This window comes from Beta vulgaris, chromosome 1 (genome assembly GCF_026745355.1).
Source record: "Beta vulgaris subsp. vulgaris cultivar EL10 chromosome 1, EL10.2, whole genome shotgun sequence".
NCBI lineage: Eukaryota > Viridiplantae > Streptophyta > Magnoliopsida > Caryophyllales > Amaranthaceae > Beta > Beta vulgaris.
This window is the reverse complement of record NC_079202.1, coordinates 1,080,197-1,102,158: the sequence shown is the minus strand read 5'-3', so window position 1 is coordinate 1,102,158 and position 21,962 is coordinate 1,080,197. Positions and strand designations below refer to the sequence as shown.

The window sequence follows — 21,962 nt, the reverse complement described above, 5'->3', positions numbered from 1 at the left end:
TAACCAGGCCAAGACATCCTTCGTCAAAACTTTGTACTGTGAGTTTAATAAGCCTAGCTTCAAACTTAGTATTACTTAGAATCAAATAAGATCTGAGTTTTTTTTAACACTACAGAGAGAAGAAAATGTGGGTTTTAGGATCTTATTATATAGAATGTGCATATTGTTTTTGTACCGATAAAAAGTCATACTTAGAGACTATGTTTGGTTTGGAATACAGCATCTTGGACCTAGTATTGTTTTTAATGGAGAGTGTGTTTAAGTGGTAATGAGCTTCTGAAACATCATTTCTCTTAATTGGTTTATTACAATGCATTTTGCTAATCTATATATACCACAAGTCATAGGTTAAGAGAATTAAAATTCTTATATGAAATATCATTATACAAAAAGTTTTTATTTCAAAATTTTCTCTATCTTCAATATCTATCCTTATTTATTATCTCCAAATAGAATCTTGTTGTATCATTTTTTTAAAAAAAAAAAATCTTGAAATTCTTGACCTATGTCTTCTGACATAGGTTAGAAAGCAATTATAAGGTTTTATGTGGCTTCTAATAAACTTAACGATTTAAGGACAACCTTATCTTGGCATGTCATTTACATTATGTTTGGCGACATATTTAAGTCGCCTTAAATGAGTAGGTGCTAAAAGTTAAAGTCATCTAAAATAAATAGTCATGTTTAGAGTAAGAACTTAAATAAAATTTAAGCTAAAAAATTGACTGAAATTGAGTTGCTATCAAATATATATAGCATCTAAATTTAAGATGTTGAAATTTTCAACTACCTTACTAATTCAGCTACTTTCAGCTACCTTATCAATTTCAACTCTATTTCAGCTAATGTTCCAAACATAGCCTTATAGGGTCCAAGCACCATCTTCAAACCCACATAAAACCTTATAATTGCTTTCTCAATCTCTCTAACTCCTATTCTTATGCATTTCATTCTCAAAATCAAAGATTTATCCTTCACATCTAACAAACCCTAATTAGCCATTTTTTTGATATTAAATTTACACCTACATCTAAACTCAAACTACAACAATATCGTCTCTAAATCATTAGGTCTTATGAAGTTGTACAAGTTAGAGGGTTACCATGAAAAGCATGCAACAATGTTATTAAAAACGCCTTAGACTCTGTTTGGGGAAGCATTTCAGGTGACTTAAATGATAAGGTGCTACAATTTTAAGTCACCAAATATGATTAGTGGTGTTTGGTGGAGGAACTTAAATAAAATTTAAGTCCAAAACTTGACTAAAATTGAGTTGGAGTAAAATATAGCGTCTGAGATCAGGTACTGAATTTTTATTATTATTTTCTTTTCTTTTTATCTTTTTAAGCCTAAAAAGATCTTTTCTTTTTATCTTTTTAAGTCGAAAAAGATATTTGAACTACCGTCATAAATAATCTTACCAAACAGGTTATGCAATCAGCTAACTTATCAATTTCAGTACATAAACAGTTTCAGCTGCTACCTAATCAGTTTCAGCCACTTTATTAATTTCATCTCCATTTCAGTCAGTATTGCCAAACATAGCCTAAAACACAGCAGGGTTATATGACACAAATCGACGCGTAGCCTCTTAGTATCTTTTTGAAAGTATTTCCCATATATATTTGCCTGTTTTGTTCATAAAGTATAAAACAGTCAGTAACTTACTACACTCTTGGATGAAGTAGCTCCTTAGTTTATAGTCTATGGTTATGTATTAGGGTTGGTAAGTTTCTACTAAAACCTTAAAATTTCAATGATGAACATAAGGTTTTCCTGAAAACCTGTAATAATTCCCCTTTTCCTTTCCGTCTTTTATTGACTATATCCATGCTCCTCTTCTCTAGAATGTCGCGCAAATGCTGTTATATGGTTTAGCCAAACAACCAAAGCAACATTTATCTCATGATTAAGAGAATTACTATAGGAAGTAAAGATTATCCAACGGACAGCTTTTGATGCTAAAATAATACTCCTTAAGCATACTTCCACAATACTTTATAGTATAAAAAGGCCATTAAATATTGCTAAATGACTCCATTAATTCCATTATCTTCCTTAAACAAAACCCTAGATAGTACTAAGTTTGGTTTTTTTTTTTTGTCTTCACTCTCAAATGGTTAAGCAGAAGATGATACCCACTATTAACCCAGTAAGTATTATCAATGCACGTACGAACCAATCATGCAGCAACCCTGTTTGTTTCTTCTGCATCATGAAAGAGTTAGACAAACCAAATAGAAGAGATAAACTAACAAAATTCTTCCAAAATATGCCAAGAATCAACAACAAAGAAATCATTTTTGTGCTGAGTGGGCTATGGAACACCGCGATAGCCCAACCTGACGATCCTGAGCTACCTTCTCTTGGCATTTTTGAATGCATGGCAAAGTTGATACAGAAAGGTGTTAATGATAGAAAATGGCTACTTAAGGACCAAAATATATATATCCCTTATTATGCAGCCCATATAATTGGTTCTTACACTATGAACAAGCCTGATTTTGCTGAAACAGCAGTTGAATCAGGAGTTATCCCACCTTTGATGGAGCTGTTGAGAGGGAAATTGAGCTGGGTTGAGCAACGTGTAGCGGTTCGTGCACTTGGTCATCTTGCAAGCTATGAGATTACCTTTGCAGCAGTGGCTGAATATGAAGAAGAGGTAGTCAAATTAGCTATGAATATCTCCTCTACTTGTCTTGATTTGGTGTACGACACGTTTGTTGCAATCGAAGACAGGAGGAAGAGGCCGATCTACCACAGTGAATTGCTAAGTAGAGGGGTTGGAGGGATGGAAATTGAGAACAAAAAGGCAGAGGAATGGGCTAGCCAGCTTCAATGTTGGTCTATCCATCTCCTAAATTGCTTTGCATATAAAGAGAGGTCTTTAGATCTGATTTGCAAGCCGGGTTATTTGCAAAATCTGTCTAGCATGTGGGGTGGATTGATGAATGATGTTTCACCAGCTGGGTATGGACTAATTAGAATCCTTTGTTTCAGCAAATATTCAAGAAAAATCATAGCAAAGGAGGAAGATGTTATTGTAAGTCTTGCAAATCTTTCGCGATCATCAGATGATTGGCAATATATTGGTATTGAGTGTCTTCTTTTGCTTCTTAAAGACACAGATACAAGATACAATGTCATTGATATAGCAATCTGTTGTTTAGTAGATTTAGTCGAACTCAAAAGCCTTAGGAGTAGTAATGGTAGATCCACTATAGGTCAAGAAATTATAAACAGCATTCTCCTTTTAGACAGTATACATGATACCAAATTGAAGCTGATGACAGACAACACACGCGCAAGTATTGAAGAAGTTAAGCTTGTGATTGAGAGGAGGAAGAGAGAAAAGTTGATGTCAGAAGAAAACATGGAGGAAAGAAAGGTGTTAGTGAATCTAACAAAACAGCAAGGAAACAGATGTTTTTGGTCAGGACATATTCAAGAAGCTATTATTAAGTATTCTGAAGGGTTGGAATTTTGTCCATTGAAGTTGAGAAAACAAAGGACAGTATTGTTGAGCAATAGAGCTCAATGTCATTTGGTATTGAAAGATCCAGATTCCGCAATTAGAGACACAACAAAAGCATTGTGCTTAACAACTCCACCCAATTCTCACAGTAAAAGCCTTTGGAGAAGATCACAAGCTTATGACATGAAGGGTTTAGCTAAGGAGAGTTTGATGGATTGTATCATGTTCTTGAACTTCTGCACCAAAACAAATTCTAAAGAATATGTGAAAATACCATACCATGCTGCCTGTATGATTAACAAGCAGATGCGTGCGACATGGCTTTTTAACAGTCGACGATTGAAGCCATCGAATAACCAAGTGCAAGATGTTCACACTTCAGATGGTGATGATTCGTTATGACATTCAAAAAGATCTAGAAAATGGTAGGTTTTCTGGTTGAGCTTATACAAAATTTTAGAGTTGAAAAGCTTACATATACAAAAAATATGTTTTCATGCATATTCAGGTACATTGTTGGTAGTTTTTCACATGATCAAGGTGGGGAGTAAAGGAAGGAAAGAACGAAACAAGCCAAGAGATAAAGCTGCCAGCCTGCCACATTGTGCATAATGTAAGCCAAAACTGGCTAAATCTTTCTGAAGGCTACATATAGTTAAGAAAATTGTGTAGTACAAGTTATAGCAGTTTCCACTTTCTTTAATTTTGAGAAGTTATATACTTCATAATATCTAGTTAGTGGGATTCATCAGATGAAAGTTGTAGTTTTGTAATACAACTCAAGTTGAAGCATTTATTTTTCAATTGCATTTTTTCTAATTGTCTATGTTTGGTTGAGCTAATGGAATAAAAATGCAATGGAGACAAATAGAGTGAAGGAACAGTTACAATAATTGTTACGTGTAGGGTGCGTTATCTTCACTTTGAATAAATAAGTTCTAGGGCTCAAGAGATCCAATCAAGTTTAAACATAAGATGAAATCAAGACTGATTAAGTCCAATAAATCTAATAGGTTCAGGGGAAAAGAAAGCATTCTTCCTAGGTGTTTCTCATGACCTAATGATGCACCCAATTGGGTAAGTTGACGAGGTTTAGGAATGTTCGAATTGAAAAGTGCTTTTGGATATTTGTTGTGATGTTTTCAGAAATATTTGGGCTCAACGATGTTTTTCATTCAATACATTTTCAAGAATCTCGGATACCTTGAGATGGCTATTGGGTGCTTTAGGCCCTCTACATTGACTCGGAATGTCTTCAACGCGTGACTTCCTTTAGACAGTTCCATTTCTACTATGATATGGCTTCGAGGCTAACATATCTCCATCTCTAGGCATGGGAATGTTATCAATTCTCCATGACCTACTATGCATCTCATGGTGTTTATTTGTTATAACCTTTGATTTTGGCTATCTTGGAGCCGTTTTTACACTTCTCTGAGCCTAACAAGTTTCTTATTGGGGACCTTTAATTTATTAGGGTGTGATAAATAGGATGGATACTAGGTGCTTGAGATCTTGTACATTGCCTCAAAATGCCTTATTCAACTTATTTAATAAATTTGTGTCCATTATTCACCCAGGCATGAGGGTGCTCCTAAGAAGTGTTATCCTGCGATCCAACGATGTATCACATGAAGTCTATTGCACGGACCTTGGCAATGTCCGAAAGCATGTATTATATCCTCTAATTTTGGCTATTGAGGGGTTCATGTTTCTTTTACCTCAACAATGTTATCTGTTTAGGAATATTCTAAGGGTTTCGAATCACCTTAGAATGACTCTTGTGCGGCTGGGAGCCTTTGCATTTGACCTGAAATCCTTTCAAGTATCTTTCAAGTTCCATCCCCAAAATGGCATTGGAGGCCAGGCCACAATTTGCCCTTTTCCAAGATATGAGTGTTCTAAAAATTTTCTGCAAAGGATACATCTCATGGGATCTATTGTCTATGCTCCTACAATGTCCAAAAGTGTGTATTAGGACCTTTAATTTTAGCTATTTTTGGGGCTTGTTCGAAGTTCCAACTTCAAGCCAACATTATTTTTTACATATGACCTTTCAAGGGTCTTAGTATATATACTTTCAAATGATGCTAAGTGGTCGAGAGTCTTATCATTGACTTGAATGTCTTCAAGGGCTTGTTTGATATCTTACAAAAAAACCTATTCGAAATGACATGAAGGCACCATATGCCCTTTCCAAGGCATGAGAATGCTTCCAAATGTCCTCCCTTGACCACAGGATAAATCTCATGGTCTTCGGTTCCTAGGTGCTGGAAATATCCAAAAGTGTGTATTATAACCTTCTATTATCGCGATGTTGGGAGCGTTTTCAAAATTGTCCGAGCCAAGCAACGTTCTTGGCTCATGAATCATGACCTTTCCTAGGGTCTTGGGATGTCTTTAGAAGGTTCCTAAGTGCTTTGGGACCCTCTACATTGCCCCCAAAATGCCTTGTCCAACTTGTTCAACATGTTACCAGCCAACTTCACCCGGAAATGGCTCCGAAAGCCACTATACGCATGGATCAAGGCAAAGAGTGATCTTATGTGTCCTCTCATAATTAAGGATGCATCTCATGAGTTACATTGCTCTGGCATTCAACTTTAGCTATTTTCAAGCCATTCTCGAACTTGTTCGATCCAAATACTGCCTTTTAGTCGGATCCTTTCAAGGGTCTCAATATATCTTGAAATGATTTGAGTGGTTGGAAACTTTTGCGTGATTTAAAATGTCTACTAAGGCTCGGTTCGGATCTTTCGAATTCCAACCAAAAATGGCTCTGGAGATCACCATATGCACGTTCTAGGGCATGTTAGTCCTCTCAAATGTCCTCACATGACCTTAGGGTGCATCTCATGTGGTCCGCTGATTGATACCCCGTGGATGTCTAGAAGCATGTGGATAGGCTACAATTTTGGCTATTCTAGAACCATTTTTGTATTTTTCTAAGCGTGGAAGGTTTTTATTATCAAGGTCCGAAGACCTTTTCTAGGTTCTTGCATGAGTTGCCTTGGATGAATACTGGGTAGGTGGAACCCTTTACATTGCTTCGAAATTCCTTCAACAACTTGCTTTATACATTCTGGCCCTTTTTGCACCATATCCATATGTGTACATGCCTCGCCTTGCGAAATGAGACTTTTTTCCCTCAATACTTAGCCTTTGCCTGTGAAAGTGGCCTCCACACTTTTTCAAAGCATTTGAAGTTCATTGCAAGCCTTTATGAGCCTTATATATGTAATTTTAGGGAGTATGGAGGCAAGGACAGACGACATGAGGCTCTGATCATGATAGTAAGGTCACCCCACCACTTACAATACCTCACTTAGTATTAGTCGCATGCAAAAGATTCCACCATCGATCAATAGGAATTGTACTTCAAGGTGGCTCTCACAGCCCATCCTTTATGTGGCTCAGCCTATGACGCGTGTCTTTGGGGGCTGAAGCCCCTATTGTAGGACAATATTCAATGGCGGACGAATGCATTGTATGTGGTCTGAAGTTTGACTTAAAGACATTTAGTCATAATCCAGGTGTGGCAGTTTAGCGCCACTGGGTATTCAACCAAACATAATACAATTGTGAAAGTGAATGGTTTTTCTCGTAATAGATTGAATCACCATTGCAACAACGTCATACGTAGGGTAAAACTAACTTGTCTCACCACTATCTCAACCCACCACAGACCACAGTACCACGCGTTCCATATTGGTGGGTCGGATGAATAGGCCAACATGGGTGAATTTTTCCATACAAATTTACAACGATAGGAAGAGCCAACATTCAAGGATCACAAAGCAATGTCGCCATGCGTGACTGCATTTGGATGCCACAAGGTAGCTATCCCTGTGATAATTATTCCGACACCTCTAGCTTTAAAGTCCAAAGGTCCAACAAAGAATAAACTAAAAGAAAAAAATACGAAAAATACTAGATCAAGATTCATTTCCTCAACTTTTTAGACCGGAAAATGACTAACAAGTAATAACATTTTACTAACATCACCACAAATAAAAATTGTTATACAGTCGTTGACATTTGATTTTTATATACTTCGTTCTATTTTAAATGAGACGTAGGACTTTGGCACGGGAATTTATGAGAGGGGAGAGATAGGGAGAAAGAAAAAGAGTGATTCATGTGATAAGGAGAGATATAGAGAGAAGTGAGTATCAAATGAATTAACATTTCAGTTATTCTAAAATAACCTTAAACAATAAGGGTCCGTTTGGTTGGAAATATTTTAGGCTTGGAAACGGATTGAGGTAACACACTCCCTTATTTTATGTTTGGTTGGGTTATTCATTTTTTTCACTCCTTACTAGCCCAATTTTGATTCCCCCATCTTGAAACCCTCCTCACACCACAGGAAACAAAAAGTAAGGGAGTCATTAGGCCAATGATTCCATTCCTACATCAAAACAAACAAGTGTCTAAAGTAACACATTCCATTTCCATTCCATCCTTTCATCCCATTCCATTCCCTTTCCATTCCTTATTTTGAACCAAACGACCCCTAAGTGTTTCATTTATTTTACGGTGGGAGAAGTATAAAGTTTTCACACCGAGGCCATCTTTTAGCTTTATTACATATACCCTAGGTGGCTAGGTGCAGTTGAGAATGTGTTAAATTAACCATTGAAAAATTGCATTTGAAATACTCCTATCAAATCGTACCAGCACTTTAAAATACCAACGCAAATCAAAGAAGTTAACGATGCTTAACATGCATCAGGCACATAACAATATTACCAATTGTTGCAGTTTATTATAGCGGTACCAACCATTGTTGTTAGAATCCCGATCCGGATCTTATGATTCTACGATTTTACGATCCTGGAATCCCGATCCTACGTAGGATCTTAATTTTGTAGGATCTTTCAGTCCTGCCCAACCACAAAAAACCATATGGTAGGATGTTAACACGATTCTACGATCCGATCCTACCGTATAAAAATAATAAAGTAATTTCACATATTGTATTTCTCCTATTAGATTTTGGTCGCATGTTACTTCAATCTTATAGTATTAAAAAACTATCATCATTTGCTAATTAAAAAAGTCATTATTAATATGTATAATTTTTTAACATGAGATTCTCACCATATTTTAGTATAATTATCTCTATTTCACCGAATTGTAGGATCTTACGATCCTATGATCCGATCCCACCGATTCGATTCTACCAACCCCTACGATCCAAAGTAGGATCCCGATCCTGATAACATTGGTACCAACCACTACAAAGCTCTTACTCTGCTTTTACCATTAAGAAACAACCAACAATTCATTATCTTTTACTATTTCAGATCAGATCATATTTAAAAAATAAGTTCAGATTATACCGATTAGATCAAATAAGTTCAAATGAGATCAAATAAGTTCAAATGAGATTAAATAAGTTCAAATAAGATCAAATAAGTTCATATCAGATCAGATAAGTTCAAATTATTATTATTATTATTATTATTATTATTATTATTATTATTATTATTATTATTATTATTACTATTATTATTATATTATTTATATTATTATTAGTATTATACTATTATTATTATTATATTATTATTATTATTAAAAGTTGTGCATAATAATAAGATGATAATAATAGTAATACTAGTCATGAAATACAAATAATAATAATATTAATAATAATATGTTTTATAAAAAATAAGTTAAGATTAGATGAAATCAAATCAGAAAAAATAAGTTCAAATGAAAACAAAAAAAATAAGTTCGAATCAGTAAATTTAAGGTGAACTAAACATAGCCCAGAAAATCCCCCATCGTAAGTGTCCCTGAAAATAACACCGTAAAGCTGCTTCTCCAATGTCACGTTTACCTTATTCAATTAGAAATGATATATTCAAGGAAAAAAGAAACAGGAAGCGTAGCTTCAGAAATACATCTTGATCAAATTTGAAGTATTGCATCCTGAAAAGATAGAACAAGCATGCATGTGACTATGTGAGAAAAGGGAAGGGATTAAGGGAACAGTGAACTTGGTTTTTTTTCAGAGAGTCATGCTTCTGATATTGAAGTGATGTCTACAAAAACGTTAAAATACCATAAAAAAAGACTAATATTTACATCCATCCTAAAATATTATCCACAAACAAGGGCAAGCCAAGGTGGAACTTATACTCCAATATCACCATTCCAAGAATTGTAGGAGGATAACATATTACACACACCCTGAGGCCTGAACACATCTAGCCACTGAAATTCGGTGTCGTACAAATTAGACTAAATATTTTCTCCTTTCTGGGTCGCCCTCTTGGAAGAAGAAGAATAATCTCGCCCTGCTAAATGAATTCAAAACTAGCAGAGGAGAAGGAATACAAGGCAACCTGCTGCTCTCTACAACTTCTTTGCCTCGACCAATAGCGTGTTAAACTTTACAAAGGAACTTGTAGCTGTAATTGGCAAGAATAATGTGAACTTAATATGCACTATACTTCCTGCTGGTTGCTACAATATACTGGATGAGGCTGCACTCTTCTCCCTAGATGGCACGCAACACAAACAATACTGCATACATAAAACATTGAAGAATAAGCCTCAATATTACAGAATCAATAAAATTTACCAGCAGTAACCAACACAACTGAAGACGTCTACACTTGGAAGCAGCTAAAATACATCAAATAAAGCGCCAAAATCTGGCCCTGTCTAGGACACTTGGGATCTTTATTCCACAGCTAAAATTCTAAAATTAAATCAAGGAAACTCAACCCAAGCATATACTTGGCACACACATAGTATACTTGACACATAAAATATCAGGTATAGCATAATTTTGAGTCCGACACGTACAAGCACCCATAGGCTGGAAAGCCTAGTTAGTCAAGGATACACCTCAAACAAAGACACATTATGAAGCTTCAGGCTCAGCAAAGTATAACAAACAGAGAAGTACAATCAACCAGTGATGTAGGGCTACAAATACCATCTACCATACACTTCACCAACAATATAATTATAAGAGTAACTACAAAAGCCAAAAACAAAAATATGAGTACCATCAGAGGTCCCCAAGAAGAAATTTATCTTAGAATAATTTCATACAATCAACCAGCATATAGTGATGTGATATTCGCAAGAAGTGAGAACATTAACTGAACTCCAACACAAAGAGACGTCTAAAAAAACCCATGTCAATACGTTATAAGTTTATGCGAGAATACACCATGGTATACAATACATTCAGAAACTATTACACTGGTTCCATAATACTAAGATAACCCATGATATATACGTTACAGCATCTCAAGAAGGATAAGGCTTTACGAAAGCTTTACAAAGTGAGCCTCTTATTCCTAATCCATACATCAAATTACTAAGAAGCATATACTCCAACAATTCCTAAGCAATCATATACTTCCTCCGTTTCGAATTAAATGCAACAAAAGAATATTTATGTCTCACAAATAATACCTCTTTGTTGCATTTAATTTGAAACGGAGGAAGTATCTCAGATTCATACAAGCACATATATAAACTCACAAGAAATTCAAGACAATTGCCCCAAATCGTTAACTCATAATAATATACAGTAAGCTGTTTTCAGCCCATACAAGCAATCACAGCTGCATGAGCACTTATCCTCAAGTTTAGAAACTCTCTTTCATAGTTAGAAAAATAGAGAGAAAAAAGTCTGCATAATACCTTGGTGCTATTCACAATTCTAATTAGTAGACCCGTCGGGGGGGGGGGGGGGGGGGGGGGGGGGGGGGGGGGGGGGGGGAAGAAAAAATAAATTAACTCAAATATACAAGGAAAAGTAACGCATATGAGACGCTATTATCACATGACCAGCAGTAAACACTTTGAAACTCATATACTTAGTATGCAAGACTGAACACTTGCACATACATCATTTTATGTCAGAAAAAGCACCGGCAAGTGGCCCTAGGTCTCTGGGGCTCTTCATTTCACCCCTATGTAACTAGATTTTCCCATGGGAAGTTCACTTCCCATGATCAACCAAACAAAATCGGGCACTTCCTAGGAAATGCAAATAGCACTTTCTAGGAAAAATAAAGCTTTCTATGTTCAACCAAACATTTAGCTTACCTCAAGCCAATACTCAATATTTAAACCATAGCATCCATATAGAAAGAGTTTAACAATAGAACCATTCGCTTTATAAGTTCCTAATGCAAATTCCATGAAACCATGGAATCAAAAGAAGGTTGTTCCGATATGAAAAGCCCATACTTTAAAAAATTTATACTTGCTGTTCGTTCCATAACGTGTGATTTTTAACCAAGCCATGACATGACTTATAGACCGTTATTTTACCATACTAGCCTTTATAACCCATCATCAGAACTATTATATATCAATACAAATGAACTTTCTATAAGATAATATTCTACAATCTATTTTAATGACAATGGAAGAGAACTTCAAGCAATATACCCACAATTTTATTTGTTCAAAACCAATGGTAGAGATTGAGAAGGTTTGATGCCTTGAATTTCAATCTTCCAGAACCCAATTTAAACACAGATGCAAGTATAATAGAAAAAAGGAAAGAAACACAAAGAACTCACGAAGAGCCTCAAGAAATGTATTTATCATTAACTCGCTCCACCAAACTCAGTTACAAGTTACATAAGGCTTATAGTTATAACCTACATTCCAAAACAAAAGCAACTAAAAGAGCAAATAAAACTACAAAACCTGAACTGCCTATATAATACCTGCAACAATAGTTTCCTGAACAAAACAAAACAACATTCCAGAAGAGTAATGAATATATCTAAGAATAAAATAAAGTTAAATATCCTAAAGAAAACTTACTTATGAAGCTAATACTTCCAAAATAAGGATATTGAAACAGATCTCAGTTTAGTCTTTTACAAGATTATTGGGAAGCATCTTCTTTAGCGCTAAACAGCTGTAGAGATGAACCTGATCCAAAACAGCACTAGTGATTCCCTGGTTCATGCATTTTCACTTACCTGGTTCCACATCCTTGAAACTATTCGATAGCACTAGGCTCATGCACCCACATCTACCTCCCTCCTTTTATAGACTCACACTCGACTCCAATATTCTCTGGTCATGCTCTGATATTATACAAACACAGTAGCACAAATAATGAAAATTTTCCCACATAGGATCACAAAAAAGAGACTAAACTATGCATTTTGCTAACTTGGTTCCACATCCTTGAAACTATTCCATAGCTTGTTCTACACTTAAGCACCCACATCTACCTAAATCTTTGAGACTAAACTACGCATTTTGCTAACTTGGTTCCACATCCTTGAAACTATTCCATAGCTTGTTCTACACTTAAGCACCGACATCTACCTACCTCTTTCAAAGATTCACGCACGACTCCAATATCCACTGGTCATACTTTTACGTTACATACAACAGCACAGATAAACTTCTATTTCCCCATAGGATCACAAAATTAGCTACCAAACACTGAATCAACTAATCCATTTCCTGAGAAACTACCAGTCCTTTAACTTGATTCTACTTGTGCCGCACCAAGAATTTGTAGAACAAATCTGACACAAGTACACAACTATGCCAAGTAATAATAACGAATAGGCTCTTCTATCTCAAAAAATTGAACACAAGTCCCCAAACTCCAGACCTTAATCCTCCCCTCAAACACCATATTCAATTTCATCAACCACTTTTTGGCAAGGATGATGCAAAGCAAGTGACAGTTACTCCCCTCCTTGTGATCTATCTTTATTAATTTACTAATTACTGCATAATAGACTTACGAAAATTCAGAATCGAATATCCTATTCTCCTTTACCAAATTAATGCCTTAGACTTAGAACCAAGGACAGAATATAACATAGTAAAGAATTTTAAACCTATATGCCAATTGTAGATCCTAAAACTAAACTTCTAGCACTCTTTCATAATGAGGTCAGGCTTATGTCTCTTATGAGCCTTATACAGATTTGTGCACAAAATAAAATAATTAACTAAAAGATATGAATTATGTGCAGCACGTATGAATAAAAAGTTTGTGAGAGCATCCACAATTACGTAGAATATTGTTTCAGGGCAGAAAGAGAAGGTCAACAGAAAGTAGTAAAGTTGAAACGTGACGTGAAACACTTGTTCCACAGTCGGACTGAACATAGAAGTAACTTTAAATTTAGATAGAACCCTCTTGCAGCTTATGAAATATATGTTGTTAGGAAAGCCAAGCATTGAATACAGAGCTATTACCTTCCGAGACTAGGTGCCTAAGATTTTCAAAACTAGGAATTAAAGGCTGAGGGAGAATATAGTACAGATCAGGAATGAGTTAAAAGTAAAAGTGGAAGCAACTGCAACTCTGCAACTGTAGCCGGTTTTAAGCAAGTATAGTGTGGGTACGTCCTGTCAGCTTTGTAGGAAAGTAATGCCAAGAAGCAGAGACGGTAAATACCATCAAGTATTCTTGACAGTTTGCTATGCCAAAAAAAAAAAATTATATTGTGGCTTGCTGCTAGAATAAGTTGGCTTTTGTTGACATCCTTTGGAAGCAGGCATTCTCGTCCTCAAGACCTGTAACTTTGTGGTGATGAGGAGGAAGATGTTTCTCATATGTTTGCTGGTTGGCTTTCTTTAAGAGGTCTGGCAGCACATTCACCGAAGTTCAGGTGTGTTTACAGACAAACTCGGTCATCAGAAACGTAAATTAAAATGATTTGTGCAGACTGAACAACTGATAAAGTAGGAGAAGCAGTAAGCTGATCATAAATAATCACAGCAGGTCAAAATTAGATGTTATAATTAATTCTCCTTGATGAACTAGTGTACTGTAAAGATGATACCTACTAATTTCCTCAGTCTGTGTACTAACTACTAAGTATTTCTTTTCCTTTTCGTGTGATGTTTTTGGCTTGTGAGCTGTCAGGGAGTGTGGTTTACAAATCATCTCTTGTACTTGTATCCTCTCTAATTATCCTCTTGCTAGAAGAATAAAATATCATCCTATATATTTGCAAATGATAAAAAAAAATAGCTACCAAATTTCACTGTGCATGTGTACTTTGTTTTCAGACACCATGCTCCATTGTCTGTATTGTACTTGAGGATGTGCCCTTTAGTGAACTTCAAAGAAATTGCATATCTATATAACAAACAATAAGTCAATAAGTGTGGGCATCAGCTACACCCATAGTTTTGATCGAAAAGAGGACTTCTATGAAAAAAGAAAACTATTAAATGACCCCACTCCAAATTCCTAGATCAGGACGTATCAGTCAAGAGAAATAAAATTAAAGATGCATATCATTCATTGAGAGAGGAGCAACGCCTTTCTTCCCTTTATTGATAAAGAGGACCAAGATTTGAACATGGGAGAGCCACTCAATCACTGCGTATCAGAAAGTTAAGACAACTATTAGAGGATTCTGGTAACTACAGACAAATGGATAATTGGGGTAACCAGCTGAAAGGGAATCAACCAAAAGAAAGTCCCATTAAATTACTTCTTAAAATAGCAAATAAGAAATGAAGTAGAACATAAAGAGGCAGCTTTCTCTGTTTCATTATCCGTCAAAGAAGTTGCCAGGCTAATGTGGAAAAGTGGAGTCCTTAATCAGTTCCATCTTCAGACCTCTTCACTAATAAAATATTGCTATGCCGCCACCTCTCTTCTCCTATGTCCATAAGGCTTTTCCCTTTCCTTAAAAAAATTCAAACACACAATTATCACGTCTACTAGATTCCTAATCCTATTCAAAGCAATGAAAGGTCCATCCAAGCTTCTCCTAGATTTACAAATTTTACACTTCGATGAACCTGAAGATAATTTTAATCATCGACCTCATAATGCTATAGCTGATCAGAGGTGCTTCAGGACACACTAAGGTGAACCCATTCTCTGAATAAGGACTTTAAAACTATTTGTTCATGAACTACCAATGGATTATTTGCAGCTTGAGGCGCTTGAAGTCTATCAATAGTACCTACATAGAGCATACCATTCTATATACAAACTAAGCACTAGCAGTAGGATTTTGAAAAAGGATTATCTAAAAATCACACAACTGCAAACATTATCCTCGAGAACAACGATCCCCAACTTCATCTTATTCTTGGAAGCCACTAAAATAAGCATAAATGATGTCAAGAAGTTAAAACATAAGACTTACACTATAAATTCCAACAAATTAATAAAATTTGTCCCACAAATATGAGATTATACAATTATGGTAAACAAGGCAAAGAATCGCCTTGCACTGCGACATACTAAACCAGCCTACCTACAAACTTAAGTTATTGTCAACAAGTTATTGAAAAGTAAAACAATATTACACCCACGAGAACCATAGGGTGAAAAGGTGACTTTCAAGCCAAATCCATAGACTTTTACTTCTTTAGAGTCTACAGGCGGCTTCAACAACAGCAAAAAGGCCAAAAAGCATTTTCCAAATAGAAGAGAAGATAAAGTGAACTACAAGGAGGAAAAAAAAAACCTAGTGATTCTGAGAAGGAAGGGCTTCATCCACGTCCAAGATAGAAAGGACCCCCACCAGGAAACTTTTTAAAAAAACTCCGCAAGAAGAGCGGAAGACATACATTGAAAAGTTATTAGATTAAATCAACCATTTCGTACTTATACTTACTTACTTAGGGTATAAGCCAAATGAACCAATAGGCAACAAATAATTAGACTACAGTAGACTCACCAATAGAGAAAAGTAGAAGAGTCGACCAAAAAGTAAGTTGCACAGGGCGACTATATTGCACTTGATACTGAGACCTTTGCAGCATTCTCTGAACAGCTCCATACCAACCATATAGCTGCTTGTTACAGCATTCATCACCACTATTCAGGCAACTCTTATTTTTGTCACAGCATACATTCATTCCCTTTTATATTAAACAATAGGACAAGCAAACAATAATATTAGCAACCAAATCGTAAGGAATGAAGAAAATGCCTAAATTTATACTACCTCGGCTTCTTTTTAATCTACACACTTTCCTTTTTAGGCCGTTTCTTTTTAATTTACCCACTTTCACTTAATCTAAAAATGGTAACTTTACCCATCATCTTTCCCCACCTTTTCGTCCCATCTCTACACTCATATATTCTCACGAGTCACGCCTCAGATATATCATTTTAGTTTTGTACTTTTCAAGGTAGCTTTCACAATTTTGCCTTTCTTTCTCTTATTTGGGGAATCGTCTTGCTTATACACCAAAGCAAAGCAAAGTGTATAGATTTTTTAGGAACTGAGGTAGTAGTTCTTACCTGGCTCAACTCTTGAGGCCTCAACAATGCAATTTCATCGTCTTGTTGGCGTTCGGCCGCCTTCCATTTCCTGAAACCATTTTTGGGCAACATCAATTTGGGGGCTGACTCCACGGCAACACTCATAAAGCCTGAGTAACTCGGGACTCTTTGAGGGGGAGGTTCAGCCCGTCTGTCGGAAGAATCATATTTATAGTTATCTTCATAAGCAGATATATTCCAAGAGGCAATGCCCGCACTAGCACTTGCAGTTCTACGATGACCTGGTACATCTTTCCCTTCAATCAAGTGCAGCCCTGAAGCATAAGACTTGTTCTTCAATGGACTAGGCAAAGGTTTCGTAAACCTTCCATGAGACTTAGCCTGTTCGTTACCATCATTAACAACTTTAATATCCAACTTGTCACCAGAGACAGATGGCCCAGTGAGGAACAAAGCAAATTCATCCCGCTCCCCTTCATCAAGGCGTACCCATTGAGCAGGTGTCTTTCCGTCAGAAGCGGACATCTCCTGTAACATATTTTCAACTACAGAAACTTTCTCCTCCATCGCCATAATAAATTGATGGTGCCGGTCTTTGGCTTCATCCACCGAATTTTTCTTGTAACTAGCTTTCACAGCTCGTGCAAACTCCTCTAACTACATCATAATAACACAAATTGTGTCATGACCATCAGGTCAAAAGAAAATACAAAAACCCACCAATTTTCTTTACAGTCTACGAATCAACGTATGTTCTGCAAATTATCCCCATACTCCACGAAAGATTTCAGCACTTCCCCTACCATTAACTTTTGTTAATTGTTACTATTTGCCATTAGCTGAAATTTAATTGCCAATAGATGGCTATATTCAGCACTATGAAATGTACCGTAATTTATTTGGACAATTGGAACAAATTCTTATAAAAGTAAATGTACAATGGAGTTTTTTTAAGGGGATATAATGGAGTGTTTAACTATTTGTAAAGGCAACAGTCATGGCACCCAAAAAACCCAAAAAACATAGAGCAGCTATAGCAATTTAAATTCCCATCTGGCTTAATAGGGAAATGTCAGTTAAAGTTATAAATAAACAAGTTCTCATACTCTTAAATCAACAGAAATTAACTTGTCTCCCACAATACAAGTTAACAGCAAACATTCCAAGGTAAATGGTGTTAGTTGAAGCATCAAAGCAGAGGATTTATAGAAATTTTAGAAGAAAAAATGGGGTCACTCCACAGAATATAAACCTATATTAATTCATCTTTATAGCCCAGAATAAAAAGCTGTTCAATTCATCTAGAAAGAGCAATAGACCTGCCATTTGGCTGTGCCAAGAGCTGCCCGTAAATCCCGGCCGAGGTCCTCCAAGTTCCAGCTATGGGAACTGTCCTTCAATGCATGCATCCATGTTCGATAGCTAGACTCCATCCTTTCAGCAATCAGACAATCAAATTCAGTCCAAGAAACGAAATTATTGTTCACTTTGATAATCTATTGATAATTCTATGATCAATCAAGAAAAAAACTCAACCAAAGGATCATTAATTACGGTAAATATATCAGACAATCAGAAAATGAACATAGATAAATCAAAATTCGACCAGCACAACAATATTTTATTAACTAACCTCATTCATATATTCAAATTGGACGATTAATTAAGAGATATATGTTGTAAAAAAGAGCACAGAACGAATTTTCAACAAATCCCTAATTGTAATATGAAACTCTAATATCAAATTCAGAGAATATTCAATCAAAAATGCCATGAAAATGTGCAATTAATCAATAAATAAAGATAAAATACGGTACCTATCTGCTGATTCTTGAACCTCTTCAGCAGCTGAGAAAAATGGATCCTTCTCCCACCGATCAAAGTGCACAGCCATTTCAATTCTTTTCTCTCTCTCCTAACTCTCTCAACGCACAAAATTGCGAAATATTTCACCAAATTTGAATAAATTAGAAAACCCTAATTGAAATTGGGAATTTTTTCGCAGCAAAATATACTTTATGGAAGTGTACGCCAAAATCTGATCAATGATGGATTTTCTGATCACTCATGATAAATTTGACAGATCCTCAAAATGTAGAAAATATAAGATCCAAATTGTGATAATATTACAACTGAAGTTGATGGGGTAACCGACGAGTTAAGGGAAGGGTCAGAACGCGCGTGCGGTAATGGCAAATGGGGAGATGTAAGGGGACCCCTAGTGGGCGGACAATTCGTATCAGTAGGTCGTGTTCGTATTTGGTTTTTGAGTTAATTTCATGTTGGCCTCCAAATGGCGCATGTATTAATAATGATATAAAAGTGAAATTGTTGCATAATATGATAAATGTAACTAATCGGGTTTTTTCGCGTCATTCGGGTTCGTATTATTGTCGGGTTCGTGTTTCTCTCAATAACTTCAGGTGATTCGTGGCGTGTTATCAAGTCGTATTAGGGATTATCAGCCCTGTTAAATAAACCCTAATGGTGAACTCCTTTTAGATTAGCTAACTAGTTATTAGGTCCGGGCTATGTCCCGGGTAAGAAAATTTTCATTTATTAATATTGCACTTTGATATGATAGTACTAAATACAACTTGGTCTGGTGGTTAAGACTTTAGTACATAAACTTGAGGTTATGGGATCAAAACCTATACTACACAATTTCTAATTTTTTTTAGGGTTAATTGGCTTGAACAGCACCAACTTTGGACCAAGTGCAAGAAACAGCACAACTTTAAACGGGTGCAATGCGTAGCACCAACTTAAAGGTGGGGTGCAGGAAATAGCATAAATGATGTCGGAGAACGGAGATTCCACCGGAACTAGGGAATCTCTATTATTTTAATGTTTTTGTTAATTCCCTCCCCTTTTTTTTAGTAAGTCACGTGTTCTCCTTGTTTTTCCCCCTTCTTCTTTAACTTCCAACTCCATTTTCAATCCCCTTTTCTCAATTATCGGAAACCCTAAATTCCCAATCTCATTTAACAAAAATCCCCAATTCTCTCTCTTCTCTTCTTTTTTAACTGTCAACCTTCATCATGGTTGAAAGGCATGGGAAAGTTTACTACCACCATGAGTTGTATTCAACCCCTTCCTCCTTCAACATATCAATAAACTCAAAGAAACTCAGGTAATCTGGATCAACATTATCCCAATAATGTACCTCCCCTCCTACATATTCCCATTTATCAGTCAATAGTTCAATACCCCTCCATGATTTAATTTGATAGTGAAAAGGGATGCCATTAACTATTTTTGCAAAAAACACAAAAGCACAGAAAAAAATACAATTAAGCAAAATCAAACACAACCATCACACACATTCACTTCAAGCACAAACATTTTTTCAAGCAATTAATCTTCCACACATGTTTTAGACCCCTTTAATTTCATCTAACTTAACCCTAATTATCGCACATTAGAGAATTACCCAAATTAAAAAAAAAAATAATGTAAGCAAACTCACCAACTTGAAGTTCAGATTTTGCTTCCAGAAGTTCATGGGTGCAGAAAATAGCTTGGAGAAGAAGAAGAGAAGAGAGAGAAACAGGAAAAAAATGGAAAGGAGGGAAAAACAAGGGGTCACGTGACTTACTAAAAAAAAGGGGAGGGAATTAACAAAAACATTAAAATAATAGAGATTCCCTAGTTCCGGTGGAATCTCCGTTCTCCGGCATCATTTATGCTATTTCCTGCACCCCACCTTTAAGTTGGTGCTACGCTTTGCACCCGTTTAAAGTTGTGCTGTTTCTTGCACTTGGTCCAAAGTTGGTGTTGTTCTAGCCAATTAACCCTTTTTTTTATTGTACATGGATTACATGAACTAAAACTCCTTAGGGAGAGCGCCACGTGGCACCGTTCCTGGTTTACGCACGCCTTTTAATATATTAGTATAGATAGATACTTATTCCGCTTTTTTTTATCACAATATTTCACATCTGTAAAGTTAATAATAAAATTTGGATAAGAGTTCTCCTTGTTCAATCTATTTATGATACTCCCTCCGATTCATAAAGATCTTCCTTTGTTCCGTTTAAGTGTGTTTTCAAAATATCTTTTTTCTTTTACTTTATTCCTTATTTGAATTTTTTTTCCCTTTTTACCCTCTCATATCTCCATCATATGGTCCACCATTATCTTTTTAATTCAATTTTACTCATTTTCTCTCTCCTACTTTAACCCTTTTTTGTTTGTTTATTTATCTTAACCCCTTTCTCTCTCCTACTTTACCCACCCCACACCCCACACAAATATATCCTCCTTGGTATCTGTAAAAACAGTAACAAGAAAAATCTTTAGGAAATGAAAGGAGTATTTTTTAATAATCTTATTAAAAAGTGTGTTATTCTCAATGTTGTAATAATAGAAAAGATAAAGAGACAATAATTAAACACTTTGTATAATGATTTTAGTAGCCTTGACTATGAGGAGTTGGAAGTATTTATATATTTATATTGTCATTACTTGTAAACCCTAGTTAAAAGTTAGTTAGAATAGGTGGCTTATTGGAGAGAGAAAAAAGAAAAGAATAGCGGATAAAAAAAAAGTTTGGTGATAAATTAACAATAGAAACTAGTTATTAGGCCCGGGCTATGCCCGGGTAAGAAAAAATTTCATTTATTAATATAATACTTTATGATAATAACAATAAATACAACTTACCCTAGTAGTTAAGACTTTAGTATATGCATTTGAGGTAGAGGTGATCATGGGCCGGGCCGGGCCGGGTTCGGGCCGGGCCGCGGCCAAAAAAATTTGCCCATTGGCCGGGCCGGGCCTAAATTCGGGCCGAATTTTTGTGTCCAAAGCCCGCTATTTCGGGCCGGGCTGAGCGGGCTTTTGCGGGCCAAAACGGGCCGGGCCAAAAAATAGACTAAAAAGTCGTTTTTAGCTTGCCCAAAGCCCGCCCAAAAACAAAAAAAAAATGACCGGGCCGGGCCCGGCCCGGCCCGCGGGCCGAAAAATTCTGCCCAAACCCGGCCCAAAAACGGGCCGGGCCAGCGGGCCGGGCCATGTTTGATCACCTCTAATTTGAGGTCTCGGGATCAAACCTTATACTATGCAATTTCTAAAAAAATTATTTTACATAGATTACATGAACTAAAACTCCCTAGGGGTAGTACTGTAGTGGTCAACACTGCTCTTCAAATGGTATCATGCATACATAATTAATTTTAATGAACATGCAAATTTATTTATTTTTAAGGATGCAAGGATATGTTTAATAATATTAACTAATTACAACACATATTTGTAATTTTG

At 36.0% G+C, this 21,962-nt stretch overlaps 2 protein-coding genes across 3 annotated transcripts; one reads left to right on the top strand and one right to left on the bottom strand.

Annotated features, from left to right (window-relative positions):
- Nucleotides 1-1,947: 1,947 nt before the first annotated feature.
- Nucleotides 1,948-4,259, top strand: LOC104902916 (hypothetical protein). The gene is made up of 2 exons (XM_048637740.1): nucleotides 1,948-3,900; nucleotides 3,984-4,259. Exon 1 carries the CDS (start codon nucleotides 2,117-2,119, stop codon nucleotides 3,875-3,877), a length of 1,761 nt encoding a protein of 586 aa, XP_048493697.1. The 5' UTR covers nucleotides 1,948-2,116; the 3' UTR covers nucleotides 3,878-3,900; nucleotides 3,984-4,259.
- Nucleotides 4,260-9,463: 5,204 nt separating this feature from the next.
- Nucleotides 9,464-18,858, bottom strand: LOC104902297 (hypothetical protein). Of its 2 annotated transcripts, XM_010690024.4 has the most exons (5): nucleotides 18,515-18,858; nucleotides 18,017-18,131; nucleotides 16,716-17,354; nucleotides 16,147-16,330; nucleotides 9,464-10,009 (listed from the first exon to the last, which is right to left on the bottom strand). In XM_010690024.4, the coding sequence occupies exons 1-5, from the start codon at nucleotides 18,589-18,591 to the stop codon at nucleotides 9,984-9,986; spliced, it is 1,041 nt and encodes a 346-aa protein (XP_010688326.2). In that variant the 5' UTR covers nucleotides 18,592-18,858; the 3' UTR covers nucleotides 9,464-9,983. The 2 variants fall into 2 exon arrangements, with proteins under 2 accessions (XP_010688326.2, XP_057248857.1); XM_057392874.1 differs by lacking the exon at nucleotides 18,515-18,858 and having other exon boundaries at nucleotides 16,716-17,350.
- Between the last annotated feature and the right edge of the window lie 3,104 nt (nucleotides 18,859-21,962).